Source organism: Choristoneura fumiferana, chromosome Z (genome assembly GCF_025370935.1).
Source record: "Choristoneura fumiferana chromosome Z, NRCan_CFum_1, whole genome shotgun sequence".
Lineage (NCBI taxonomy): Eukaryota > Metazoa > Arthropoda > Insecta > Lepidoptera > Tortricidae > Choristoneura > Choristoneura fumiferana.
In genome coordinates this window covers 37,973,118-37,987,690 of record NC_133472.1, presented here as the reverse complement: position 1 = coordinate 37,987,690, position 14,573 = coordinate 37,973,118, and the positions used below count along the sequence as shown (strand labels likewise).

The following is a 14,573-nucleotide window of genomic DNA, read 5'->3' as shown; positions in this document are numbered from 1 at the left end:
TTAAAATACGTGTTTTTTTTAGGTTACGAAATGAGGAGTGCAAATTGCTAATTGTTGTTCATATCAATATTTTCTGGCTTTAGATTCTAGGTAAACGAGCGCGAGCTCTACAGTTAAATTTCTAATCTGCTACATATAAACTAAATGCAGTTACGGCTCATTTATAAAATAAGTAAGTAAATAAGTAGGTACTTAAATAAGTCTTGCACTTAGTTCATACTTCAGAGATATTATACAGTACGAAGTAAATGTGCACTAGGTAAAGACGAAACTGTTTCCTGGTCCAATATATTTTGAACAAACTAAGTCATAAAACATTATTAACTAATAGAATGTTCATTAGATGTATTAGATGCAATTGCTATCGGATTTCTCACACAAGTTTCAAGTCAACCGGTCAATTTTGGAAATGCGTCAAAATCGATTTGCAAGACATATTTATACTGTTCATATCATAAACCTATTAACGCTAGTAATATTAAGTTTATGGTTTAGATAGTCATTAACAGATGAAGCTGATTAAAAAGTGTTAGAAACAATGCCAGCGAATCTAAAGAAGGGCCAAGACCGAACGGTAATATGTGTTCTAAGTCCAAAAGACGAAATTAGGGAGGCAAGGCAACTCTCGCCAAATTTCAAATCGAATGCAAAGCGGCTCCTCCTCCCCTCGCCATTGGTGTGAGGCCGCTCGGCTCAGCCAATAGTGTCGCTTCATTCCCCTCCTACGTCCTCTATTACTACGATTACATTTTCCTTGAAAAGTTAGTTTTTCATCTATATTTATTTATCCTTGTGACCACGTGACGTGAGCCGTGGATGCGACCCCCGAAGTGTGGTCAGGAGTGTCGTTTGTTTTCTGTTTGTCACTTAGGGCTGTGGTAAGATAGTTTTCAGGTTAGTTTCAGCGTTGACGGCGTTTCGGCGGCGGCGGACGGCACGACCGAAGTCAGTCAGTCCATCGCTCGACCACCAAGCGCGCCGCTCGTATCGCACGCCACCAAAATCGGTGTCCGCCCGCCCACACCATCGTACGCGAAAAAACTTTTTTTTTACTTGTGAAACTTACTGACTTTTTGTGACGTAAAGGATGTTGACTCTGAAAATTGACACGGACATCTGAATTCGGATGCGGCTCTGGATACATCAAAATATATAAAAAGTGGGTGAGTAATTATAGAAATGTAGAGATAGATTCGTAGTTATCGGGTTTTAAGATGGCTGTAAAGTTTTTATTGCGCATTAGGATAGATTTATGCATTGTTAAACGGCTGTTTATTACGTAAACACGCTTGCATGTTTGGTAAACATTTTGAATAAGTTAAAGAAGGCGTAAATGCTTGTTCGCAATAAATTATAATGTACCTAACTAACTTATTACGTCACCGACGTTGTACGACTTCGTTTTACGAATGCGATTAATTTTATCGACAGTTTTGATTATAGGCGACAGTACCAATTTAGATGCTGTTTTTTGTTTAAGCTCATAAAAATAAAAGTACCACATAGTAATAGAGAGCATTTAGGCTAATACTGTCACACCATTAGAAAGATGGACACCACGCAGTAACACAACTTCGTTTACTCTTGAGCGAATTGTACTTTGCTCGGCGATCATTAAAAGTCTCATTTTATCCTGTTTTTTGTAAAAAGGTGTTTTTGTAAAGGCGTTAACTTTTAAGCGGAAATTCAGAAAAAATACATTTTCCCATTTTTGAATTTGGATTAAGTCCCTACCCCGCTGAATTTACATGTTGAATGCCTAAATATTCCTAAATAATTAACATGGCTATCACAGAAGTTAATACCTTTTATAAGGAATAGATAGAATCAATCTTACCAATTTTCTGCCACTTCTGCTATTGCGCGTAGATTCTTTGTGTTTTCATTATTACATATTTTACTAAGTCCGTAATTTATTACCAATGAAATTTGTTGGAAACATCATTTTGGAAATAACATATTTTTTATTATAAATACACTAAGCTGGGAAGTAGGTATTATATTATTTTGAAGTAGGCAGTTGTGCTAACTACAAATAAATCAGATGTTAAAAATACTAAATTTCATTTCGGAACAGAAAAAGCCTAGTTGCAAAGACTACCTTTACTCTTAATAAGTTAGTTAGGTTAGGATATAAACTAACCTGTACCTGTTCTAATTGAGTTCTGGTTTGTCTGTTTGGCAAAGACAAAAAGATGTTTAAGAGGCAGATAAATAACAAACTAACAGATGCTTAACAAGCGTTTATGATTAAGATGGTTAAAGGTACGCGTGTAGGTACCATCAGCTAAATATATGTGGTCTACCACCCTAAAGTTGATAATCGTTTGCATGATAGAAACAATATAGCCAATAGACGTGTCTGTCAACTTGAAAGTGCGACATATTCCTTTGATAGGAACTTGTTTAAAAATTGATAGACCACTTATATGGCTGATGGTACCTTGCCTTGAATTAATTTTACATAGAACATTCGACACAATTCACGAGGCACACTCATTTTCTTATCTCAAACTAGGCCGCAGTTTTATCTACGTCCCCCGGGAACTTTGCTATTTCCCAGGATAGTAACCTAGAAGTGGAAAAATTTGTAAAGCTATATTATTGTATGTACAAACAACAAGAGATCAAGAGATGACATCAGAAAACAAATTTCGTAACTTTTTAAAACAAGGTTTTATTAAATATAGCACTATTTTGGCGTCAGAAGTCCCGCAATGTAAATCAGAACTAGGCCAAAGTTTTTAGCGGTGTTGCCAATTATGATATTTGGAATGTAAACTTCGTCCTAAATAAAATGGATGAATTTCGTTTACGTTATGTAGAGATTTATTTATTTCAATAACATTATACTGGCGAGAACTAGGTGTTAGTGACTGTACCTACTTACAAGGTATTAATTAAATAACTGAAAACCTCAGACTCCCCAAATGTATTTTTATATTTTAAGATAGTTTGTATACTTATGCTTTACTTATGCTTACAAATGCCTTAACTATGTCAAAAAATACTCGAACCTACGTTTTGCTAAGTTCGTAATTAACTATATTTGATTTATAACTCTGGTTTGTTAGATAATTTTCACAAACGCATTTTTTCTGATTGTGAGTAGCGAATTTTCACATCGTAGTTTTTCACGACCGCAAATTTATTTATTCGTCTTTTTTCATGAAGCGATTTTTCATGACGCGTTTTATGATTTATATTTTTTTCGCTTATTTTCTCAGTACATTATTTTATTATTCGCAACTATTAAGTATCAGTGTAATATACACATTATTACATAAGAAGATACTTGATCAACCTAACCTACATATTAATGTAGGTATACCTACATATTAATATGTAGGTTAGGTTGATCAAGTATCTTCAGATGCCCGAAGGGCAGACCACCTAGAAATAGGGCTCCGTCGACATAAGGCGTGACTTACCTACCTAATGCTGCTGAAAATATTTCATTATACAATTAATCAAATAATTGAGACATTTACTGATTGCATGTTAAAATAAGATCCTCATGTACAAACATACAAAATAAGTTGAATAAATAAATAATAATAAGTAATAATAATCTACTTATAAAATAAGTAATCTTATGATTTGGTTGATTGATTGATATAAACGCTTCATGAAAAATCGCTACATGAAAAAGAAGAATAAATAAATTTGCGATAGTGAAAAACCGCGATGTGAAAATTCGCTACTCAGTAAAAATGCGTTTGTGAAAATTATCTAACAAACCTAGTTTTTTTTAAAAGAGAGATGTTTTGATATTCCTTTCCGGAATGCATATCCACACAGGACAAAAATCAAAAGGGTTCTGTCACCGTGCGGCAACCTAAAAGTGTCGATTTTATAAGTAATTTTAAATTCAGCTTACGAACGCTACTGTACTCGTAGGTGCGATGCATTGCATGCCTCACATCTGTGTTGAGCCGGGCTGGCCTGCCGGTTAAGGCATTACAGCGAGCGTCAGCGATACTAAATATGTCATACTCATGCAAAACGAATGTGCCAATGCGATTGGCTGACGTATAATCAAGATCACGCGACATGCGTAGACACAAATACCTACAAATTCATTTTTTTTCCATACCCACCATCTGGATCTCAACTTTTGAGCTTACTCTAAAAAAACATTGATTTACGTTAAAAATGAAATCAAATTGTATTTAAGTTGTTTTGGTCCTTATAAGTTCAACTGAAAATATTTTAGATAGGATGATCTGTTTTCCTTTAGTTTATTTACAACGTTTGTTAAAGTCAAAGAGATTTGATTCTTATAATAAAGCTATTCAGTCATCTTTTTTGTATTTTAGTCGATATCATTAACTCGTGTAGCGATTGAATTTAAAAAAATCTTTGAATGCAGTTTTTTCCTATACATAGCAATACCCAAATCGACCGCTTACTTTCTCAACCTCGAATCTGGCCGTCGTTATGAATAATAGTGTTGATTTGTTGTTTACAATTCGGGTACATACTTACGAGGTTGAGAATGTACCTGGACGAAATTTTATGTCAGCAAAATAACAAAACAGACTAGGTCAATATTAATTTACAAAACCCGATCCTGGTAGTAAATAAGCTAAACAGGTAAACAATACATTTTAATAAATAAGTAATTAAACGAGTAAGCAAACAAGTAATTGCAAGTACCACACATGCAACAATATTTTAAAATTAATTTACACATTTTAGATTGTTTATTACAGTTTTCTAATAATATCGTTAAAACATGCAGTTTAGGTCGATACACGTTTTGTAGTTCGTTAACTCCAACACTCACTCCACTTAAGTATATCCTACCTACCACGCACGTTCGTAGCTTAAAGGGCACTCGGGTGCTAAGCTAAGTCATAAGTCATTTAGTTTTTACACAGAATATGAAAGTCTATCTTGTGGACATAAAAGTAGTGAAACTTTCCATCGGATTTGAAGTTGGTCAAGCTCGAATACTGTGCGTAAAATATTATTAGGTCCTCGGAACACACATCATTGTCAGTTTGAATTTTGAGACATTCCTATGTTTACTGTCGTATTTGAAACTAGCTTTTGCCCTAAGCTTTGTTTGCGTAAATAGTATAATTAACGATAATAATAAAGTGAAAAATACACCCTAAGCCAAAAGTATGGAAACAAATCTTTATTACAACAGAAAACTGTATTTTTATTTTATTAGTGATTCGAAAACAAAAGAGTAAAACTGAGAATAGAATACTTTAGGTGTAGTATTAATCTTTTCAGGCTGCCTAAAGTAAGTTTTGCGTTAGGTTAGGTTAGGTTACACAATAGTGAGCAAAATTACGTATTTACTACGGCGAGGGCGGTACATTGAATCCAGAATGTGGCAAAGGATTTTACAATAAATAGAATCCTAACCCTGAGCGTAATGACGGATTCAGGTGTTAACGCCCAAGATGAAAATAATTTTGCTCCCGATTGACTCATACAACTTTTCACACCGAGTATAACGAAAATTGAAATAAAACAATTGTAAATATAATTATAGAGCAACCAGCATAGGAAATGGCGTGGCTCTTTATACGAACAGTTCTTTGACACTCCATACCAGTGCGGTCGTCACACTTTTACGATCAAGGGCCGCATTAGACAAATTCAGGACTTACTGTGGGTCGCACACTAATGGATTGGCAAGCTATACTATACAGTTATCTTCGTAGGTATGCAAAATCTGTTTAGAAAACCATTACCCACAACTAAAGTCAATCGTTGCATACCTATGCCGTGGGCAACAAAATTATCGGTTGTGGGCCGCAGTTTGATGACCACTACTACACACAATAAAATACTTACCCACCGTTATCGTTGGCACGTCACCACCAAAAATCACTATTTTATTCTCCATAACAGTCGTCACTCGAAAATGTACTTTTCGAAAGCTACTAACACCTTCGGCTCGCTAAAACAATACGACAAAGATCATAAGAACAGCGTTAGTTCCATTTTTGGCATGCTCATTATTTCGCATTCCAACTGCCGGCTGTCCATACATTTTTATCGCAGTCAGCGTCAGCATGCAGTTGTGCCGGCTGCAATGGAACTGCAATGACAATTGTATGGGGAGTCGGCAGTTAACTTGCAGTTGGAATGCAGTTCGTCTATACTAGCCCGAAGGTAAATATTGCGGATGTCAAAGGCAAGTGTCGTGTCTGTTAGTTACATAATAGCTATTATTTAACCAGTGACCCATTTGGTAGTATTTCAGCAGTCACTTGTTTGTTTATAGTGGCCCGTACAGCGGATGGGGGCGAGCTCGCCGACGGCTGCGACGATGCGCAGCTAAGCCCCGGCTACCCCGTCGGCTTCGTCATGAACGACCTGCCTGGCTACGCCGTGGACACCCAGAGAATGCAACTCTACTCCCACCCACATGTGCATCCCGCGGTGAGTCACACTTTGTGTAAACTTCACAGGCATTGTCTATGCACATTCTTACGTTATTGCGAGTATGGTGTCATTGTTTGAGGACGGTAGGTATGACATGTGTTAGCGGTAGGTTAAGTGATTTCAAAAACTATAATGATCTGTACAGATATAGTGTATAATGTACCATTAGAGCGCTTTCAGGTTATCCGATATCGGCATCAGATTCGGATCGGATTTGGTATCGGCGTCCGATACCGATAGGGATCGGCTAATCTGAAAACGCTCTTTGGAAAAGTCGGATCTCAATCGGACGACGACACCCGAAATGCCAGTGAATTAAACGAGTGATAGTTTCATATCCATTAATATGCAAATACTGGTAAAACGATATTTAATCAAGATACCATGAAATCAAATTACAATACAAACTTATTTTTTACTAACCCAGCTTAAAATAAGCCAAACAACCCAATGTAACTTAAATATTTAATGTCAAATGTCAAAACGGCTGAACGATGGGTACTGAAGTTACCTAATTAAGGAAACAAGATAGATACGAACTTTTCCGAAATAGGTACTATGGAAAAGCATAATGCACTAAGCAAATCTGTACTTATTCTTTTAACTACATAGTTCCCCGTGTATTGATAAAGTACGCATCCATGTAAAAATAACTGCCATTTTTACTGCAATAATAACTTGAACTTTGACAAAATAATTCTCAACATCACTTAAGGGGGTTCTCGGATTGGTCTGAAATACTAAATATGTCTGTTACAGAAAGTCAGACCTTACGAATATAAATAAATAAGTATCTGGGCGACCGATAGAGGAATTTTGGGAAATCTTGAAACAGTTTTTACCTGTTAATATTATCTACTCGGATGCCAAAATGAAGTCACTAATATTTATAATTTACAGAGTTAGGGCCACTTTGAAGCGTTTTTTCCCTATCCTTTTGTGTGTGTTTACGTTTATAATTCCAAATTTCAAGTTTCTAGGCCCAGCGTTTTGGGCTGTGCTTTGATCTATAAGTCAGTCAGTCAGTCAGTTTCGTCTTTTATCTACATTAACCTACTTATAGATATGTATATACACACAAGGATTGCTCATTTAACGGTATTAGATAATGTTACGATTGGTTTTGATTGATAAACATTAAGTATATTAAATAAATAACAATATTATTTGCCTAAAACTCCCCCTTGAGCATGTTTTCGAAGATGCTGGCTGGCACGAATGTTATAGTTGCACGTACGTAGCAGCAGATTTTTTTAACCGACTTCAAAAAAAAGGAGGTTCAGAGTTTGACCTGCGTGTTTGTATGTATATTTGTCCGCGATTATCTCGCGTTTGGCTCAACCGATTTTAATGCGGTTTTCATAAGAGTATTTGTTACATTTAGGATTTTATTATTATTCCATTTAGGAGAAGGTTTTGGTATTTTAAACGACTTTATAAAAACGGAACTCGGTTATAAAACAATGTAACTAAGCCGTGTTTGGGCTTAATGGAATTGTTGGAAGATGTACTTTGGCAACAAATCACTTAAAAGTACAAGAAATAAAGATTTTAAATAATTTATTGAATCAGGAGTTACTTTGCGGAGGTCCATATCAATGAACTAAAATAATTTCCTTGCTCACCCGCGACCTTACGCTAGCTAAGCTTATGCAAAATATACGTGTTCATGCAGTTCCTCCACCTCCACACTGTAAGAACACACACAAATCACACAAACCCATCTATCACCACCACACACATATTTTGCACTACACGCATATTTTGCATAAGTTTAGCTATCGTAAGGTCGCGGGTGAGCAAGGAAATTAATTTAGTTCATTAATAAAGATTTTTTTTAATAAAAAAGTAAAACCGACTACAAAAAACCTTGAAGCGCAATACCAATGTATAGTAGGTATGAAGGTGAGATAGACGACTATAGTTCCACGCATGCTGGTTCGTGCTGAGGCACCAATTTCAAGCTAGTAGAAAATTATTTTTAAGTTTTTTGTTGTCGGTTCTATTTTGTTGTAAAACACTTTTTTTTAAGTCGATTGTTTGTATATTTCAACGTCACCCACTAATGTCTTAATTACTGCAAAAAATTCATTAGCTTAATAAAATAATAAATAATCAATTTAACATTAATGTTCAGTCACCTTTAAGTTCTTCAAATGGTATTTTTAAATTAACCCAAATAATCAGTTTAGTGATTTTGATTATTATATCTACCAAGTATAAAAACTACTTTTACACACAAGTTAGTGGATCACGAATGTCTGTGAAGCTTGATGCACGAATAACCTTCTATCCTCTCGCTTTACTACGGGTACTATAGTACCCAACCTCAATGAACCGTCGCTTCATCCGTGACAGCAGGGCTACTACAAAACTCGAAACTTGAAGTTCGTATCGTGCCGTCCTTCTCGCTCTCGTATTAAATAGTATAAGTGTCAGTGGGACCGCACGACACGAACTTCGAGTTTCGAGTATCAAAATACCGTTGATTCACCACAAGGGTAGCTTTTTCAAGAAAAGGATAGAAACATTTACTAGACGTTTTATTCTTAAGAATAAATAAATAAGATATATATTTTGTGAGCTCCGACAACTCACCCTGTCGTCGACACTATAGTACCCAAGGTAAAGCGACGTCAAAATAGTGTTGGGTACTAAACAATACCCAGGGTGAAGCGACTGAACTCGGCGTGAACCGGCGGGTAAAGCGAGTGGCTATGGGGATACATCTGGAATGGGTAGTTTTCAGATACCTATCCTTTACTCAACTTTTTATCACTTGACTACCGAAACAAAGTAGGTACGTATATTTTATTACAAAGTGACATTGACTTACCAACGTTCAGGTTATCATTAACGCTATTCATAATCGCCTGGGACATTCTGTGTTTAAGAAAAACATTATTTTATTAAATAGACGTGATCTAGTTTGCCACTGTTTTGTATAGCTTAAAGAAACGCATCATGGTTTTGTGTTTGAATATTTGATAATCCGGTTTAAGTGTAATTCACGGAACGAAAACCGTGCTCCGAACAACGTATTGCAAGCGCTACGAAAGGCGTCAGAAAATAAAACCACGAGTGTAGCGTTGTAAAGATGAATTACACCTGAAATCGAGAAAGGTTTCCATTTTGTTCGAGCAGTTTGTTTCGAATTCGAACCAAACGATGCCAGTTCACACGGAACAATAAGTACCCATTATCGCAAAACGAACTAAACTTACAGTGCAAACTACCTCAGAAAACTTGTTAAAAAACACCACCGCTTTTTTAATTGCAAAGTTTGTATCGAATTGAATTATGTTTGTAAATATTTCCTAGTTTTATGTAATTAATTGAGCATTTACAATAATATGTTCCAGGCTAACTGGTTTTCTTGTGACGTTGATCGCCTGCGGGCTCGGTGTCACAACACTGAACTCTTATCGGACTCTTCGTCATCGTCGTTATATCACCGACCTTGTTGTTTTGACTTTTATTATTGCAGCTTTTGATATCTCAGTAGATATTGGGACTGTTGGAAATACCTAGTCGAGTTAATGGTCACGAAACGTACTCTATGAAATTACACCCTATTTAAATATATTAGAACTTTTTCGATAGTAAACTAAGAGATTAGAAATGTATATACATATAGGTACCATCTGATTTTTCTTGCGACCAGTCGGAAAGAATGCATAAATGTATTTTATGAACTTTGGGTAAAAGAACAGAAAAGTAAAACGAGGCCTGGAAGGTTTATGGTCAGCGATTGACATAACTTTATTGCGTCAAAACAATCAGGTAAAGCCAATATTTTCAAACATTTAAAAATAGTTTTAAAAACTTTTAAGCTTTTCGTCAAAAATATGGAACAGATATGTATATACTTAACACTATTTGCAAATCTCGGCTTTTTATTACAGTACATTTTGTTTCTAACAGGTCTTTGTCTTGACGAAAACAAATACAAAAGAGAATTAGCCAAATAGCCAGTTGAGCCGTTCGGTAGTCATGCGCTGACGCAATATCTACATTCTGCAATAGATTTTTGCTTACTTATACAAACTATGGCTTAAGCTCTGTGATTCTGAGCAGAAGAAGGCCCAGCGGTGGTATGTATTATAGTCTGGAGGTGATGATGATGGCGATATTGTGACTATGCCTTCAATAGAGAGAGAGAGAGAGAGAGAGAGAGAAAAGAATGATGATGAATGCATGGGAAAACTAAACAATTGTTGACGAACAGTTGAAATAAACAAATGTTATCTCGCTTTATTTTTATACTTATTATAAACTATGGCTGGTTAATTGCTTCGAAGCATCGATAGTCACGTAAAGTTAATGGTCAGTACTAGGTATCTTATATCCAATTCCGTAGCTAAACACACATTAATAGATTTAAATACTAAATGTGTTTTTTGACATTGCGTCGCTAAAAAAATCTATTGACTGGTGCTTGTCAAAGTTAGACTGATGAAAATTTTAGTGCGAAAAAGGCGCGCGCAAACTTCAGCTTCAGTAAATTTTATGGATAGAAAAATAAAACGGTAATATTATTATGAGGGAGGAGTATTAAAATATAAGTACCTATTTACGAAAATTCTAGTACCTAATGTGCCCGGAATCATGCTTTATCTACCGTCCCTGACATAAGTTCATCTCGCTCCGAACAACAGATTGACCGAAAGATACGACTTATTTACAGCTATGCTATGCGCGGGTAAAAATCATTCTGATGAAATAATTGCGATATTTAGGTCAAATCAAAACGCAATACAGGTAGGTATACTTTTAATAAAATGAAAAATAGTTTTTCTCTCCCCGTCGTGACAGATTTAGGTGATGGTACAGTACTTGAGACTAAAAAGATCGGAAAACGGCTGAACAAGTAACGAAAAATTTCCATACGAAATTATTGCAACGTTCAACGTTTTACGTCAAATATGTGGCTATTACGAACAATATGTTGTAGGTACCTATTTATATATTATAAGATAAACCGTACGAGTAGTGTTACTTAATTAATTAGGTAGGTACGTGTTGTTAATAACTAAACCAAAAATATCGGCACTGTTGTTGCATTATATTGGTTTATTTTAATGGGAGAATATAAATAAATACCCACTGAGTCACTTGAAACCAGATTGCCGGACTAAATCATGCGTGACACTGAGAAGTGGTATATTGTAGGTTAAGTAAGGTGTGAGGAGATAAGCAGGAAAGAATGCATTGTGTGTTGCTAGACATACTTAATTACTGGCTATAAATATAAAATTAATAAAAATACACTGACACGTAGCATAGCTAAAAGAACAGCTTTTTTAATAACTTCTAAACAATGTTATATTATGTAAAAGGGACTCCTTTAGTTCAACAAACATAATATAGTATAAAAAGAAAAGATAACAATTATATAGATTAAAAAATATCTAAACCCTGTATCTCTCCTACCCGGGGCATCGTGCCTAGTATGCTTGCGGCATTCCCTCGCTGCACGGCTAAGCTCAGCCTCTGGGCGAAAAAAGACCCGGCCCTGAGGTCGCCAGAGACGCCAACTAATTTATCCGACACCTCTCGAACAAATTTTTATAAATATATATTATGTTATATATGTTATAAAGTTATATATTATGTTATCTTCTGAAAACCTGACCCAACAACCTTTTTAGGGTTCAGTAACATATATCAGCCTAAGCACAATGGCGAATTCAAATTAATGGCTTGGAGCTCCCAAAAATGATAACGCTTAATGAGGGACGCCGAAGTGTTTTTCAGTAGGTAGTGCAAATCCTTCATATATCTTCACGGCGTCGAGGGTCTTAGTGAAGATTTCGCCACCGAAAAAAATCCGACAGAACAAAAGGAAACTCTAAATTCCTGTGGATTTCGTACCATAAAATACATAAATTCTAGCAAACAGAAAGAGTCACGAAGTACCTACTTATGACTGGACTTGCATTTTAAGCTTATCTTTGTACTAATAAGTATTTTCTGTCAGTTGTCGGACTGTCGGTATCTTTACTCATGCCAGTACCTCGTCAATTCGTCCACCGCTGTTGTTGACATGTGATTCCATTATCTTCGATAGTTGCTACTTGAAAATTTACTCTGTACCTGTTCCGAACACCGAGGGCGGTACGCCGGTTGGTAAGTGAATACAGCATTATTATACACGAGTACACAGGCAACACGCCTAAATTCGTCTGGAACAGACGCGTAGGCCTGATGATGATGATGATACACGAGTGTTGAATCTCATCATTATATATCAGCCGTAGGACTTCTAATGTTGGGCATAGGCCTCACCCATAAAGCTCCAGTTACTTCGGTTGAAAGCGGTCTGCACCCATCGTGAACCCGCGGCTTTAACCTAACCAGATCATCCAACCATCTCACACTGAATCTGTTACATAGTAATATTATGCACCTAATCTAAGCTCAAGCCACGTCACGTTCCTATGAAACTCAAATGAGCAAATACGAATACGCAAAAACTAGATATGTATAAGATTAGATAGATAGATAGATTTATTTCCGTTGGCCAATTTGACATGGCAGTGTGTCATATTTTTTGGTCTCGTATAGTAATGCTCCGCGTCTAGAACAGTATCGTTTCAGGGCGGTGTTCTCCCATTACAATGAACACTATTAGAACCTACTTCATACAATTTCATATTTCCTGTCATTGTCATATTACTCTTATGATAACGCACAACGGATCGTGGTGAGCCCATAAGGTAAATTAGATTAACGTAAATGAGTTTTATTTAGGCATTGTGCTACTGATGTCGCCATTGATATTTGATACATCTGCCAGAGAAATCATAGCGAAATTGATTATGAGAAAGTCCCACCCTAGTATGTGATTCCTACCTATTTCTGTTATGAGTTCCTGTAGGCTCTACGAGAAACCAAAACCGAAGTAAGCACTCATCTTCTATTGCAACGGCGTAGGCGTAACTTGTGTCAGCTCTTAATAATCGGTGTCGCAAAACTTCAATCGACATTCTATGAGCAACTCGATACTTCTAATCATAAATTTCTAAGTGCGTATACAGGAAGCGTGCAATATTACTCCAGTGGTTAAGTTGAAAAACAAAACTTAAGTCATCAGTTTTGGCAAACACGCGTTACTTAAAGCTGGTAACACATTTGGTAATTTGGTATTTACTAAAGGCCTGAGGCAATATTAACTAGCGCTTTCAGAATTGTAATCGCATTCACGATTTATTTCTGTCAAACGGTATAGACTAAGGCTAGAATGGGATGGCTTTAGACGTGTCTCAGTCAGGATATCTGGAATAACCTCCTGAGTCCTCGCGTACTTTATAAAGGACCGTATAAAAATATATGTTGTAATTTAGGCATCATACTGTTTGACGGTTAAAAATATGATAATTTATACTTAACTCAATCAATTGATCGTTCTTTTATTAAATCTTCTCTCACGCTATTAAAAAATAGATAGGTAACGAAATTACATTTTAAATGGATTATTCTTGCAAAAAACTACCCTTGCCTTGTACTACGAAGTTTGAAATTCGGACATCACATCGTACCATCGCGGTCATGCTAGTAGTATTTTTAAAGGAGAGTGAGAGGAACGGTACGATACGAACTTTGAAGTAGCTCGTCTGACCTTTGTGGTCGTCAATTACCCACATTCTTATGACTAGTTAAAAACGAAATACAACGATCACCTCTCCAAGCACTAAAATGAATCAGAGGGCGCAGAGGGGTCAGTAACGGGCTTTTCCTCTGTCAGAGGTATTATTTCCGAGTCAGTGTACACATTTTCACAATGGTTTTAAAGGTTTATATAATGTCGACACAAATAGTTTATATATAACTATAATGTTGAAAGAGCAACTCATAAAAATCTGCATGATCTCTCAGGAGGACCAGAGCTAATTCTGAAATATGAACCCGATTTTGAACTGCTGATCCTCTGTTTGAGAAACCATGTGGCAAACCACTCGGCTACCGGCTATAGCTGTATTAAAAGTCTATTATATCAGGTCAATGTAAAATTGACTATCATTTTTCAGGCCTGCCTGAGTTCTGGTCTATTGAAAATGGTCGAAGGAAACCGGGATGAGCATCACCCTGTGTCACATTACATCTACATCAGCGATCATTGCATAAGATGATGACATGAGTCGAGAATAGGTACATGAGAA

General features: G+C 36.2%; 1 protein-coding gene across 1 annotated transcript in view; it reads left to right on the top strand.

Moving 5' to 3' along the window:
* Positions 1–851: 851 nt before the first annotated feature.
* LOC141436328 (uncharacterized) overlaps positions 852–14,573 on the top strand; it is a 99,136-nt gene continuing 85,414 nt past the window's right edge. The window contains exons 1-2 of the mRNA XM_074099267.1: positions 852–1,159; positions 6,251–6,408. Of these exons, the coding sequence (XP_073955368.1) occupies position 1,159; positions 6,251–6,408 (159 nt within the window). The 5' untranslated portion in view covers positions 852–1,158. The remainder of the gene's footprint in view (positions 1,160–6,250; positions 6,409–14,573) is intronic.